Source organism: Osmerus eperlanus, chromosome 9 (genome assembly GCF_963692335.1).
Source record: "Osmerus eperlanus chromosome 9, fOsmEpe2.1, whole genome shotgun sequence".
Lineage (NCBI taxonomy): Eukaryota > Metazoa > Chordata > Actinopteri > Osmeriformes > Osmeridae > Osmerus > Osmerus eperlanus.
The window spans coordinates 10,164,044-10,179,100 of record NC_085026.1 but is presented as its reverse complement, the minus strand read 5'-3'; the positions used below and the strand labels follow the sequence as shown (position 1 = coordinate 10,179,100).

At 44.3% G+C, this 15,057-nt stretch overlaps 2 protein-coding genes across 5 annotated transcripts in view; one reads left to right on the top strand and one right to left on the bottom strand.

Annotated features, from left to right (window-relative positions):
* Positions 1 to 3,652, bottom strand: part of si:dkey-288a3.2 (protein phosphatase 1 regulatory subunit 37) — a 35,062-nt gene extending 31,410 nt beyond the window's left edge. The window contains exons 1-2 of the mRNA XM_062469543.1: positions 3,505 to 3,652; positions 2,375 to 2,472 (exon numbers count right to left, since the gene is read on the bottom strand). Coding sequence (XP_062325527.1) covers positions 2,375 to 2,472; positions 3,505 to 3,652 — 246 coding nt within the window. The remainder of the gene's footprint in view (positions 1 to 2,374; positions 2,473 to 3,504) is intronic.
* A 511-nt stretch (positions 3,653 to 4,163) lies between these two features.
* The window catches only part of vrk1 (VRK serine/threonine kinase 1), a 121,930-nt gene continuing 111,036 nt past the window's right edge, over positions 4,164 to 15,057 (top strand). The window contains exons 1-13 of one of the 4 annotated variants that reach the window (XM_062469755.1): positions 4,164 to 4,289; positions 4,900 to 5,059; positions 5,190 to 5,245; positions 5,465 to 5,534; positions 6,323 to 6,410; positions 6,679 to 6,787; positions 6,982 to 7,074; positions 8,064 to 8,196; positions 8,345 to 8,465; positions 9,364 to 9,422; positions 10,843 to 11,018; positions 13,018 to 13,108; positions 13,309 to 13,678. In XM_062469755.1, the coding sequence (XP_062325739.1) occupies positions 4,900 to 5,059; positions 5,190 to 5,245; positions 5,465 to 5,534; positions 6,323 to 6,410; positions 6,679 to 6,787; positions 6,982 to 7,074; positions 8,064 to 8,196; positions 8,345 to 8,465; positions 9,364 to 9,422; positions 10,843 to 11,018; positions 13,018 to 13,108; positions 13,309 to 13,466 (1,314 nt within the window). In that variant the 5' untranslated portion in view covers positions 4,164 to 4,289 and the 3' untranslated portion in view covers positions 13,467 to 13,678. Of the gene's footprint in view, positions 4,290 to 4,443; positions 4,593 to 4,642; positions 4,812 to 4,899; positions 5,060 to 5,189; positions 5,246 to 5,464; positions 5,535 to 6,322; positions 6,411 to 6,678; positions 6,788 to 6,981; positions 7,075 to 8,063; positions 8,197 to 8,344; positions 8,466 to 9,363; positions 9,423 to 10,842; positions 11,019 to 13,017; positions 13,109 to 13,308; positions 13,679 to 15,057 lie in introns of those variants that run through there. The other 3 variants (XM_062469758.1, XM_062469754.1, XM_062469756.1) reach the window with 3 other exon arrangements.

Genomic DNA, 15,057 nt, shown 5'->3' with positions numbered 1-15,057 from the left:
CTTCAGGCTCTGCTATAGCTGCCTTCATGGCATTTCAAATGCATCACTAACCACCCCTGTTATCATTGTAATGAGAAGAGAGACATATGTCCGGTTTCCCCACTGTTTTCGATAAGGCAGCATTCAGTCGCAAACACTCCAATCTCCTTTCCCTTTTTATTTGCATGTGAAGCGCTAACAACAGTCAAGGAAATAGTGCAGCACTTACTTCGTGACATTTATCTTGTGCCTGACTGTTCTCTACACCGGGGAGCCGCAATAACAATCAGCATGCATTTAATTTAAAAAATGTGTTCCCTTTAGAATTACACCAGGAAGGAGAACATATCTTTGTGTGTGTGGTGTGAAAGACATACTGGCACTAGTCACAATCCATGTTGTAACACCATTATAGCAGAGCAATATTAATGCTAATCAGGAAAAAAACTGAAAAAGCAGCTGGGATTGTAAAGAAACATACACAAGAAATCCTCTTTCTTCGTTTGTTCATTTGTGATTAGATGTATTTGATTTCATATATTACTTTGAGGGATTTTGCTACCAAAATAGCATATCTGTGAATTGAACGTGACCTGAAGAGTAGTGGAAATGTTCTCGGCTTAGTGCTAGGATAATTCCCCCAGCAACAAATGGGGGAAGTTATGTTGAGGTAATTGATTTCTCCTCAGTCCACTCAACTGAATAATCAGCAACAGAAACACCCAATATCTATTAACTAGACCATCCACCAACAAGCAACCAATTCATAGCTTAGTCCTACTCTGCCTGGTTCCAATAAAACTCTGACAGAATACCAATTAAAATCCAGGTCAACATCTGACTTGATTCCTATTGTGTTTCCTGCCAAACATAAAAAATGCTTTTTGAAGATTCATAGAAAATAGTTAGAGTGCACTCAAATGAATGTACGTGCTATTTAAAGGAATAGTTGAAAATGGACAAAAAGTCTAAATTATTACTTCAATTACATACTTTAAAAGACAACAGTCCTTCAAAATACCCTTCAAAAGTGTCAACCTATACGATGCATCAATGTTCAGGGTTTCACTTTGAATCTGAAAGAGTGTTGCAGCCTGTGCAGTTGATCTCTGACACCCAGCATTGTTGCTAAAGGGAAATGTAATGTTTATTTATTTTTTATTTATTTTTATTTTTTGGGGGGATATACAAAAATCTAATGAAGAAGAGTGCATTCTCTGGATTTCAGGAGTTGGTGTGTTTAAACACAGCAGCCATGGGCCTTGGGTTCACAAACTATTGTCTGCCATTCCTATGAAGACATAACCAAAAGCAATACTGTGTTATCCACTTAAACATTTCAAAGAAAAACGCGAAAGCCCAAGGGTACAATAAAAAGCTTTAAATAGTCTTCCACGGCCATCCTTCGGGGATTACCCGAGCCTGAAAATACCTAATTTAATAAATATGCTCTTTAAGCTCACAGTCTTGCTTTGCATATACACGTATTATGAATGCACTTGGAGCACTTTCAGCTAAATAGTTCTCCTCTTAACCATACATATTTTGCTCTTTTAGAAGGACCACCTACATTCGTTTAGAATGCAAGTAGGTTCATTAGTACCTTCAAGATAATACAGAGGGTGTGTGCTTAATGTAAGCACTGCTAAGTCTCTAATTTTCCACAAATAATTCTCCTTGATCTAATCATGAATTTATGCAGGGGAGAAACTAATGTTCTCAACATGGCTGGCTACGAGTAAAGCAAGTAAGTACATAAAATGAATTATACATACAGTATGTGGGTGTGTTTCGAGCAATGTGTGTGTGTGTGTGTGTTTGTCACCAAGTGTGGGTGTACACTTGTTCATGTTTATTTGTTTTTGTTTACAGCTGAGCTATTATTTGCAATCCCACTAACTTAAAACCAACATGGTGGTTAACCTGCTCTTAGCCTCTTGTTTGCACAAGAGATGTTGTCATTTTTGTGCAGTAAGCCTGATTGAAGCTGATTGAATGAACTGATTCAAATTACCAGAGGAATTTGAATATGGGAATTCTCAATGTGCCTGTCACTGCAAATTCTGGGGAACCAATGTCTACCTATTGAAGCACTATCTGAGCAACGGACTTGTCTTGGTCTTGTCATATATACATATTTTGTTATCTCTTGGCAAACAGTAACATCTCACCAACTTGGCTGCTTATAATAAATAATTAACTGAAAGGGAGATACAATATAAATTAAGTTAAAGTTAAGATTAGTTATCAAAGCAAGACATTTTTCATAAATTCCTAAATTAGTCTCTTAATGTCCATTAAAGTAGACCCGTTGTGGGAACCATATGGATTGTAACATTTAGCAGTTCTTAGTTTAAAATAAGAATGCAAAAAATATCCATTATTTGGAGTTTACCTCCAGTTGCTCCACAATCTTGGGGTTGGGTTCCACTTGGTGCCTTTCACAGCTCTTCTTGTAGGCCAGAATTACCTCTGCCAAGGTGAGGCTGTCAACTAAAATAGAAGAATACAGTCATTACAGCTTTAATGTCTCCTTGTCCCAGTGAACTGGGAGCTCCCATTCAAAAGTGCTTAGAGGGACTTCAAAGTGCCATACGGCAAACTGTACGTGTCTGATTGACTGTGGGGAGGGAGGATGTGAGACTCATTGGTGTGGGAAGGGCAGAGAAAGGATGAGTGTGCTCTATCAATCAGCCAATCAAGCGATCAGATTTATTACACACACTTTATTGTATATGGAGTGAGCTTCTTACAAAACGATATGTATTGAGCAGTTCCAGGATTTGAAGGATGGAGACAACAGAATGTCTCTGTCTTGGTTTGTTTTTTATATGATTTTGTGATTTTCTTGACTGGAGTACTGTTATTGTTTTGTTACTTGCAATCATAACTTGATGACAGACTGTCTTAAATCTGACATTACAACAAACTACTATTTACTATTTATTTAACATCTTTGTTGAAACTTTTCACATTCATTCACAGGCATTATTTTCCTTAGTGTAGTAAATACTGAATGATCAGCCTTGCAGTCATTTTCCCTTTGAGACTGACAAGCCCCAACCCACACACATAACTTCTTCTGAAAGTGTTTACAAACCCTCTCAGTATGCCTCCGGATGCATCACTGTATTGAAAATCTTAGACAATTAATTTAAAGTTATCTCATTAATTAATTCATTTCAAAACATATGTTGGTTAGCATGTTTATGCAATTGCTGATCATAGATTGCAGTGTGTGAGAGACTAGGCAGTAGCAGAATAAGTAAGGAAGCAAATCAGAAGGCATCAACACTAAATTAGTGCTCTTTGTAAAACACAAACGTTCCAATTAAGCCGCACTTAAAACAAAATAAAGGGTTGCTCCTCCAACTACAAATGATTTAGTTGTATGTGTGTGCAATTTCACATTTCTCACCGTGGATGTGAAGATGTTCGTGTAGAAGGGAATGGGCCTACATTACACAACAGTTAAACATGTCCAAAAACTCCTTTGCTGAGTATAAACCAAAGGCATGATCTCACCGTCTCTGCCTGAGTCCCTGTGCTCTGCAAAGCCAGACACAATCTCTTCATCTGGAGGAAAAGACACATGCTTTTCCCCTTTGCTTTTCTTGTGCAGCAGGGTTGGCACCGGACAACTGTCGCTGTCATTGTCACTTCGTTTGGTCATTGTTTCTGTTTCATAAATCCAACTTGATATTCTTTCTAGTGAAGGACCTGACTTTGAACAGACGTTGTTCACCTCAAGTTGAAGAAGTTTGGTGACAGTTTAGCTCACTTTAGAATGCCATACAAAAGTATACCCTAGAGTTAGATCTTTAGGTCAACAAACATCTTGCTGTCGTAGCAGCATCAATGGAACAGATGAGGTTTTGTAAGTGAATTTTTCCCTTGGCTCTGAAGTTCTGTTGTGGCTGCCTGGTATTAGCCTACCTATTTAGATACTGGACACCAGTATATCCATATATTATTCATGAGTCACATGTGTGTCCTGCACTGTAGGTGAAACCTAATCTGTCAAACCTGAGGTCAAATGAATTACCTACAAAATGATATGCTCACAACCTCATAATCTTCCTCATCCACCAGTCCTGGTTTCATCGTTCCTTTTTTCTCTTCTCCTCCACCTCCATATTTCCAATTGTATAAAAAAAAACACAATTTCCCAGAATCCTTGTGAGTTTTAATATGTGGCGCAGTTCTTTTAACCAATAGGGTTGCGCAGATTTGTGAATCGCGTTCCTGTTTGAGAGTTTTGCGGGAAGTTCAGAGCCGCATCAAGGATAACTTTGGAAACAGCAGTAAAGGTAGATATTGACATGTTTTATTTTAATAAAATGCACAACTATTAAATGACTTGTGCATGCATCTGCACATCATAACGTAAATTACCGTGACATGTGCCTCAACGATGTTACGTTGGCAAGCTAACGTAAATCAGCGACTCATTCTGAAGACTTCAAAACGGCAGCAGAATGCAAGGCCACCATCATCGTTAACACTGTAGCTCGTTATAATTCCATGTAGCTACTGTATGTAATGTACTTTCAAGCTGCTCTGTGTTGCTAACTGGCTAACCAGCTCAAGAAAGCACCGAGACGTTTTGCTAGGTCTGCAGCCCAGTAATACTAGATGGTTCCGTGAAATTATACCAGCCAGCTAGCTAGCTATTTTAGCTGCTACTGTAGCAACACAATCCACAAGGAAAGTAGCTAGTGTCTGTTTCACTGCAGATGATTTGAACGGGAACAAGATTAAATCCTGTTGTACATAGTCATCTATCTAGAAAATTGTTCCACGCTGTATCTCCTAATTCCCGAGGAAAATAAGTATGGTCATATGGTACACTATGTATTGTGTGAAATGTATATTAGCCATCTAGCTAACTATCGACTGTAATCTTAAATCGCAATCAAGATGCCGCCTAAAGCCAAGGCAGTAGGGAAGGGCAGAGGACCTGCTAAAAGGAAGCTGGCTGAGGAGTTCCCCCCGGGAGAGATACTGACAGACACTGGCAAGAAGTCCTGGAAACTGGGTGCTCCAATAGGACAGGGAGGCTTTGGACTGCTGTACTTGGGTAAGCAGAATTACGTCTATAGTATACAGAGGAAAGATAGAAATGAGCAAAGCAATCACTTTTTTTTCTCTATACCTGTTCTTCTCCAGTTTACACAGCAAGTATTTTAACCTTTTTGTTTTCCCTCCAGCTGATGAAAATGCACCCAAACCCGTTGGAGCAAATGCTGCATATGTCATCAAAGTGGTGAGTCATCTGCTTAATTCTTCTAACTGACAGGGTTTCTGAATTCCCCTTCTGTTCTTCATGGTCAGATTAAGCTTATTTTTATTAAAGTACAAGAGAGCCTGTTTTACCATCTAGCCTCAGTATAATGCTGTGCATATTAGTGACATGTAGAGTGAGAGTTTGGAATCATATCAATTCGTAACTACGTGTGTTTAAAAAAAAATGTCTTCTTCCTAGGAACCAAGTGACAATGGTCCTCTGTTTTCTGAACTCAAGTTTTACATGCGAGCTGCCAAGCCTGATCTGAGTATGCTGCCACACCCTCACTTATATTCTCACACATACACCCCCCCTCCACCAGCAGGAGGCCCTACAAACTTTCTCTTTACACAGAGCAAGGAGCAAACAATCAACTTTCTTAATTAAAAACAAAGTTGTGGGTTGTCTCTGTTCCTTTCTGGGCCTCTTACGGAAGAAGGCTCCTCGCTTACGTAGTGCCTTTGGTGGCTGTGGCGTTCGCCCCAAGGCCACAGCTTTGCATTTTATATAATAACAATCCAAATGTCAATCTCCCCTGACAATTAACTGTTATATTACTAAGGAACCAGAGGCTCATATTTTATTCATGGGGAGTATCGCGTTGTTGGTAAATATTTGTCCCACCAGCAGATTAGCTCGCGGCCGCACACATTCAGGTCTCCCCCCATGGAATTCTGCTCTTATTACTTTGAGCATCACCACCTCCACCAACATCAAGCTTATAATGTAGTTAGAGTGTATTGAAAGGGTATACCTAGAAATGGCTTCTTTTTTTGCATATTCAATTTCTATCATATTCAGATGAACATTTTCAGTGTCAATTTTGAGTGATTTCTAAATTTTAAATATGATAGGCTTTCCTGTGAGTTTTTCCTTGTCTGCCTTGAGGGTTTAGGTTGGCTGAGGGGCAGTTCTATGGGCGTCTGTGAAGCCATCTGTGACATTGCTTGTAAAAAGGGCTATTCAAATGTATGTTATTTTTTAATGTTCTACCCATAATGGGTGTGATACTATTAGATTATTAGAGTTTTGACGTACTCATTTTTGACATTTTAGTTCAGACCTGGATGAAGTCTCACAAGATAAAGTATCTAGGTGTTCCAAAGTACTGGGGGTCAGGTCTTCATGAGAATGGAGGGAGACGGTGAGTCATTGGAGAGCTTTTCCAATTCCTTGACAGTAATCTTTCTCCCATACACTCAGGTAGAAGGCTTTGTTCTTTGTAGGATTAACTTGCTTCAATCCAAGTCAGAGGACATTTGTGGTTAATCCAGCAAGCACAAATATATGCAGACGATATCTAGCATGCTTCAGCCACACCCAAACATACCTCATGCCGGTAAATACAATAGTTTTGGCTGACACATCAGGACAGGTATCTAAATCATTTCTGCTTCCTCTTGTATTCTCAGGTATAGGTTCATGGTGATGGACCGGTTTGGGACAGACCTGCAGAAGAAGTTTGAGGAGTGTGGAAAGAGCTTCTCCCGAAAGCTGGTCCTGCAGCTTGGGCTGAAACTCGTAAGATATTAACCATAGTTCCGTCATTCCACGCCAATCTGTTGTTGTGTTCTTCACGTCCCTCAATTTGGGACTCACAGTACTTAATAGAGCCGATATTTTGTTTTAACTTTAACTCTGTTCCAATGCTTTGCCAATAATATATGACTAATATGAAGAGAAAAAAAATATTTGTCAATTCCTTCTTTCTTTAGCTGGATATACTGGAGTACATCCATGAGCATGAGTATGTTCATGCCGACATCAAAGCGTCCAACCTCCTCCTCAGCCACAGCAACCCCGACCAGGTCAGTACACGCCCTCCCCCCTCCCCCTCATAGGGCACTAATCACCAACCACCTCCACACACATCAGCCTCCATAAACCCGGTTGAAGTGCCGTTTGAAAAAACGCCCCCCCCCCCCCAACTTGAAGTGCGCATGGTTTAGTTCACACAGTACAATCAACCCAAATAAACAGTATCAAAAGGCCCACTCTGCCAGAATAATTCCAAACGCCTGATACACTCATGTATTTGACGCAGGTCAGATAGTTATTTCAGAAACACACTTTGAAGGCTTAGGCTACTGTTGACACTTAACAAATAATGTCACAGAATTGCCTGGAATGGAGACATTTTCCTACAAAGTCCACCTACCCACCTTCCTACCTCTCCAAACAAGCAAAGCCTCTTTGACCCCTAGATATGTAAGGGGAAAAAAAACAGGCTTGATATTTATTTTGATTATAATGCTCTTGTGCAGCTTCATTAGATTCAATTAAGTGTGTGTGAGAAGGAGGCGAGCGGGGTGCTTTTATTGTGTGTCTCTAAACACGGGGAGAGATTAGACTGCAGCTAAGAGCTCTTTTGAGCAAACAAGGTGGGGGGACATGGGGCAAATATTTAATTTGGGGATTAATAATGTATCAGTGGTGTGTTATTAAAAGTGCTATTTTTAAAATTACAATTTAGAAAATCAAGCCCTGGGGATTTGGAGGGGGGTTAGCGGTACAGCGCGGCCGCTAGCTCTCTGCCACTGGCCTACAGAGTTATTGGAAACTCTTTTTTGTTTGGGACTCATAAAGATGTATTTATTGTGAAATTGTCATTTTGGAGCAGGCTGCAGGCAATGGTTAACCTTATTTGTATATGTATACATACACAGTATGCATATGCATACACACATAGGGTGGATGTATTGTTAAGGCATGCTTTAGCTTGAATTGAATTAGATGTTTCTGTGTGTGTGTGTGTGTGTGTGCATGAATTGGTCTTGTTTTGTTTGTGAACCTGTAGGTTTACTTAGTAGATTATGGACTAGCCTATAGGTACTGTCCCGAGGGCGTCCTGAAGGACTACAAGGAGGACCCCAAGAGGTGCCACGACGGCACCATCGAGTTCACCAGCATCGACGCACACAAAGGAGTGTGTAAGTACCACACTGGACCAGCAGCACACGACGGCAGAGCCAGTTATTCGGATGTTTCCCATGGATCAGGACTCTCGAGGCAGTGTGTGGTGAAGGTGTAAGGCAGTGTGACGTGAAGGTGTAAGGCTGTGTATGTGGTTCCCCGCAGCTCCGTGCAGGAGAGGAGACCTGGAGATCCTGGGCTACTGCATGGTGCAGTGGCTGTGTGGCCAGCTGCCCTGGGAGGACAAGCTCCAGGACCCTGTCTACGTCAGGGACTCCAAGATCAAGTGAGATGACACACACACACTCACAGGCGTGCAACCTGAGAACATGTATCACACACACAGAGAACATGTACCACACACACACACACACACACAGAAAACATGTACCGCACTCACAAAGAGAACATGTACCGCACACACACACACTCACAGAGAACATGTACCACACTCACACACAGACAACATGTACCACACAGAGAACATGTACCACACACACACACACACACACAGAAAACATGTACCGCACTCACAAAGAGAACATGTACCGCACACACACACACTCACAGAGAACATGTACCACACTCACACACAGACAACATGTACCACACAGAGAACATGTACCACACACACACACACACAGTGAACATGTAACACACTCACAAAGAGAACATGTACCACACTCACACACAGACAACATGTACCACACAGAGATCATGTACCACACACACACACACACAGAGAGAACATGTAACACACACACACGGAGAACATGTAACACACACACACACAGAGAACCACACATTCGTGTGCACACAGACTTATGTTTTGCTGGGGCTTGCACAGACGCCCATTCTTACAAGTACACACACCTCTCACAAATGAGGTAAAACAGCATCCAAAGAGATATTTCAGGACATCTTTGTTTACCCTCGTGGCTGTTTGTGTGAACTTCAGCCAGCGTGGAAGCTGTCCGTGACAGCGCACAGACAGCAGTTGTAAACCATGTCACACTGAGGATTAGTTAATGGTATGTGCCAGTAATTAACGGTATGCCATTGAAAGGCCCAAGGAGCTTGTAAAAGCAGTAGACATTAAACCAGCTCTTGTTGTGTTTGTGTGTGTGTGTGCTGCCTTTCCAGTTGATGTGCTGAGATTCTAACTTGTTGACTCGCTCCAACAGATGCCAAGAGAATGTCTCAGAGTTCATCTCCAAATGTTTCCCCTCTGAAGACAAACCAGGTAAGGGCATCAACGCAAATGCGTGACTTGTATATAGATATACATAGAATTGTATAAAAAAAAGAAAGAAATGCATGTACGTGCACTTGGTCCTCGCAGTGTTTGCAAGTGAAACAGTGTGCTGTGGATCTGGGCCTTGAGAAACACCTGTGTTGCCAACAGAATGAAACTCCTGCTTCTGTTTACAGCCAGGGCGCTAATTGAACTGAAGCACCTCCTGGTTTGACTCGCACACACGCTCACTTCGACATGTGCTCATATACGGCGCACGCTTCTTCTTTACCTCGTAATGTCTGTTCCCTCTCATAATGAGCAGAGGGACCTGTTGATTCATGCTCGTAATGAGCGCTAATTCATTAGCACCGCTGCTAATTCCCCTCGGCCCAAAACTTCCCACTTTAACTTTGCGGTGAGGCGGCAAACTCCTCTCCCATGAAGGGTGCATTAGCGCAAGGCACAGGCGGGCGGGGGCGGGGGGGGAGGGGTCGAGCAAAGTTGATTTGCTTTAGAGTGAGAAGGAGTTCCATGTGTTTTAACCCTTTTTGCTTTTAAATTGGAAAGTACATTAGAAATCCCTTTCACAACGCGCACATCGTACCGCCAAACCCTGCCGTACCCTCACCAGCGCTCCTGCTCGGCTCGGCGGCCGGCAGCCAGCGTGACAGAAGGGGCGCGTTCGACGCCACAACCGCCACAGGCTGTTGTCACGGCGTGCATCGCAATAAGCCAGAGGAGAGATGGACCTGTACCGTCATGGCCGCCATCCTAATCATCGTCATCATCACGCTGTCTCATTCTGTTTGGTGCGACCGCTCTTAGTGCCAGGCGAGGGTAAACAACAGTCTGGGTTTGGGGGGAACGGAAAGAGGGAAGGGGTGATGAGAAGGAGCGTCAGAGCAGAAGGAGGGAAGGAAACGCGACATGCGGTGCACCCCACACACACACACACACACTCTCCTCTTTCCGTTCCCTGTCCGTCACCTCTCTCTCTCGCTCTCTCTCTCACGCTGCATAGCCCCTGGGTCAGTTTCCGAGCGTGGCGCCATGAAGAGGGATTGCAAACAGGAACTAGCAGCTTATTTGGCAGAAGCTTTTGGGACAATGTGGCGTGTTCACCACCGGCGCTGCGAGCACTTGCGTTCGCGCGTCAACTCGGCGGCCCGCCGCCGCGTGGCGCCTTGTCGCGTCTTTAAGGGCCCTCCGAGTTTCCATTCTGTTTACTGTGAAGCGAGTAGAACAAAAGGATGTGTGATGAATTGGATGTTTTCCCAACAGAGTCTTTGATCTTCAAATTCAAGAAATCACTTTCATTCCGTGGAATAAAACAAACAGCACCCTCTTCAGTGTTATTATACCTCTGAAACCACACGTGAAAGCCTAATTGTGTTTTCCATGCGATTTTTTTCTTTTCAAACATCAGATGAACTTCAGAAGTTCATGGAAGAGGTCAAGTCCCTGAGCTATACGGACAAACCGGCCTATCAGAAGCTGCGTTCCATCCTGCAGGCGGGGCTAAAGTCCATCGGCGCCAAAGATGATGATAAGCTGGATTTCTCAACTCAGGTCAACGGTGCCGGGCCCTCGTCTCCTGTCAAGGTCAGTGTCCACACACACACACCAAGCTGTAAGAGGTGTGTGTGTGTGTGTGTGATACACAGTCATGCACCTCCACGCGTGCCTCTACATTTTCAAAAACCTTGCATCTTAATCCTAGACCCTTAAAAGGGATCCGGTTTCAACCCCATTTAATTTGTTTACCTGTCAAAGCCATTTTGAAATGTAAAAATGCACGCTCACGAGCCGCGGCTAATTGAGCAGGTTAGCACAGCCAACGCAGAGCACATTGATTTTTCAAATACAATTAAAGCGCAATGCTTTTAACAGAAGATGCCTTGACCGTTTCTTATTGACGTGTCACCCCCCTCCCCGAACGCATGACACAAACATATACACGATGAGGGCTACCCATTGTATAGTCAGGCCAGTTTGTGTTCCTAAACCTGGTTGCATTTTTCTCCTGGGTTGTTTGAGACGGCTCAAGAGCACGATGTATCTGCCCCCCCTAACCCACTTCCTCCTTTTACGCTCATGTCTCTGCTTCATCGTCATCATCCACCTTTTCCCCTCGACTCTTTGCTCTCCTCTTCTGCCTCTCCTTCTTTCACTGTTTGCCGTCTCCCTTTTTCCGATGCGTTCCCTCCCTCCCTTTCTCCCTCCCATTTCTTTCTCTGTCCATCTCCCCTCTACCTCACCCTCCCCTCTACCTCACCCTCTCTCTCCCCCTCTCTCTCTCCCCCTCTCTCTCTCCCCCTCTCTCTCTCTCTCTCTCTCTCTCTCTCTCTCTCTCTCGCTGCCCTCCGTCTCTGGGACAGGTCTGCGAGGTACACTACCCATGTTTATCCCTCGGCTAATGTTCCACAAATGTGCTGACACGCTAACCTTAGGAGATCCGCCGTGCCTCCCGCAATCAACGCCCCCTCCCTCCATCCATCTTTCTTTTTCTCCTTTCGTTCTTAACTCCTCTCCTCCATCCCCCTCCTCTGTCTCTTTCCCTCATCCGTTCCGTCCGCCACTCCTCATTGTCTCTCGTCCTCCCTTACTCCTTACCCCCCCTCCGCCCCAAGCCTCTGTCACGCTCTTGTTCTTTTCCCTTTCCCTCCCCGCTTTTGTCTATGGCGCTCGCCCGCACGCCTGCATATGGAAGGTGCCACCGGGGAGCTGGCCCGTGCCAGCGGAGGGGTTACCTGCTCCCGCCGCCGTTATTGTATGTAATTATCCAGCCAATCTGTTCACCTCAGCGGGGTCCGCATGGTAATCATGAGGAAGAAATTGGGCAAAAATGGAAGGCGGCAAAAAGAGGAGAGAGTGGGGGGGGGGGGAGTAGGAGTGTGTGGGGCGGGGGGGTGGAGGGGGGCGCTGGGTGAGCGATAGTTCAAGTCCAGGTGAGGATTTGGGGGGGGGGGGGGGTGTGAGGGGGTTCATTACAGGGAGAGAGAGAAAGAAAAAGGGAGGGACGGGTTTTGATTGCCGTCGTTAAGTGCACCTCTCCTTCCTGTGACGCCAAGGCCCCGATACAATGAGAATGATGGCGGCAATGATCGCAGGGACGAATTATTTTCTATCTTGTTTTTTTCTTTTTTTTTCTCTTTTTTTTCTCGTTTCAGAGAGCCAAATTAAAGTCGTGTTTCATGGACATGCTAAAAGGTTACGTCTACTTTTTTTTCCCCCGAGTGTTCAAATCGGGGAAAAATCCTGAAATCGGCTCCCTGACGTCTTCACAACATCTGTGAGACACCAGAATGATCCTCTGCCAAGTGCGGCTATTTAGATTGCGATGGTCAAAATGTTCTAATGGGTCATTTTAATATGTTAGATGTGCCAAGGGCATCCTCGTTTGCTACGCAGAAATAATTATATCTGCTCGAACATCAGCAATGCTGGTTGCAAGCCTCCAGCCGTTCAAACCGTTTCAATCGAGAAGTCCTGGTAACCTAGCTTCACCTTCTTCTAGGCACCTTCAAGCCACCCAGTCAGTGGGGAGGTCGGACTTCATCATGTCTTCATCGCTCTTTCTTGTTTCTATTCACCTTCACAGAAGACCACCAAGCGAAAGAAAGTGGTGGAGAAAGAGGAGGATGAGACTGACGGTATGCCAGCCAAGAAAAGGGCTGTCGCCAGGAAGAAAGGTAAGCTTCTCCTCCTTTAAGGTTTTCTGTTCTCTTTAAAATGCCGGGCTGCTTTAGTGTTCCAAAATCCACAGGTCCCATAGACACCAGACCTAGGAAGCCTGCAACCTTAGGAACAATTTCATGTCATCCCTTTTGACTAATGTGGAGGAGCGCTGTGAAGAACTCCATGAGACTAACTTCTGTCTGTGTCATGGCAGCCGTCAATGGGGTCAAGAAAAGTACCAGCACCAGCGCTGAGGAGGCAGTGAGTCCAAAGAAGGCCCCTCCCAAGAGGAAAGCTGCTGTCAGTGCCAAAACAGCGTCCCCAGAACCACAAGTCAAGAAGGGCAGAGGAAGACCCAAGAAAAACCCATAGTCTACCTCTCATCCATTCCTTCTGTCTCTCTCTCTGTTTCTCAATCTTCTAACCCCTTTTCACTGATTTTAAGAAATGTACTTTTTTGGATTTTTGTACAGTCTGGTTTGTAACTGTCTGTTCTGCTGTTTTTTTGTCATTGGCCTTTATTAGCACGCCTGAATAATCGGATGATAACGCCACTGGTTGGATAATAAATACATTTTAAGATTGTTGTGAGTATTATTTATTTACTTATACTTGTTTTATCTACCTCTTAATAGATGTGACGTATCAACTGTAAGATGAAGATACAGCAGAGGTTTTGACTCAGTTTTACCCAAAAGCCTCTTCTACTGCCTGGTTTAACTCTTTAGCTCGAGTGCGCTCTTGAATTCTCAAAAAATGCGTATGTCCTCACTCTGTGAATCTCTGATATGCTGTGACGGCGTGGATATTAGCTGGGCAGCACTTTCTTTCCCCTATCCAGTCAGGTTACATCAGAGAGGAGTTTGGGAATGGAGATGAGATGTTTCATAAGTATTTAAACAGGGTTTTAAGTAGAGCTGGTCATCTTTCTGTACTGCAAAGTTCATTGGAGCACCATTCCCAAATTAAGGCCTGATGGGGATTAAAGTTTGCTCGGAGCTCTTGATGTGGCCCTGTGTCGGGGCCTGCTGCCCCCGCTGCCTTCCTCCTCCACCGCAGACCCCTGGCCATACAGGACAAGTTATTGGAGCTGATAAGTAGGGACGCAAATTGGTCAACATCATTTGAGAAACTGCTGCAAATTAGAGCGATTTGTCTTTAAAAGACCCAGTTGGAAATGGATGATTCCAGCCAAGCGTAGGTCAAGGGGACTAATGTGTATTAGTATCAGAGGAAAACTTTTGACAAACATTTGACAAAAATAAAGTTGGTCACATGATGTATGTAAATATATTTGGCTATGAGTCTTAGTATGTTCAAATGGGTCATTATAGAAATTGGTGTTGTCTTGGTTGAAAATGTTCTTGGTCCGTGAGATATATGAGAGCATGTGTTTAGCCTTGGTGCTGTGTCCCTGGTTCTGTCATGTTTAGTATATGATGTCCCTACTGTCACAGTGAGCCCTGGCCTCATCACACCTCAGACCCTGATTCTTCTGTTAGAGTGGGCCGCACACACACAAAGGAAGATGGCATTCCTAATGTTTGTGTTTGGTGGGGCCTGGGGGGGGGGCCTATGGCTGAAGGTGGCATCGATTCCTCCAGCCGCAGGAGCATTACGTGCCCCCCTGCCTGAAGCCCACCTACACACACAACACACACACAAGCATACACCCAACCAGCACGCCACCACCTTCTCAACCACACACTGACCTTGGGGGCGCATAGCCATTGCTCCTCAGTAGGGGGCAGTAGCACATAATGATAGACACATCGGAGGGGGGTGGGTCCAGGGGAGGGAAGGACAGAGGAGGGCACTTAAACATAACACCACCACCTGTTTCCCCTTCCTGGCCAGCACACACACTAAACGATGGGAGATGCCATAATTCCACCCACGACCCACTACTGCGGTCATTGATTGACCGGAATCTTTTCCCCGGGCGCTTGTGTGCTGGCTGTAC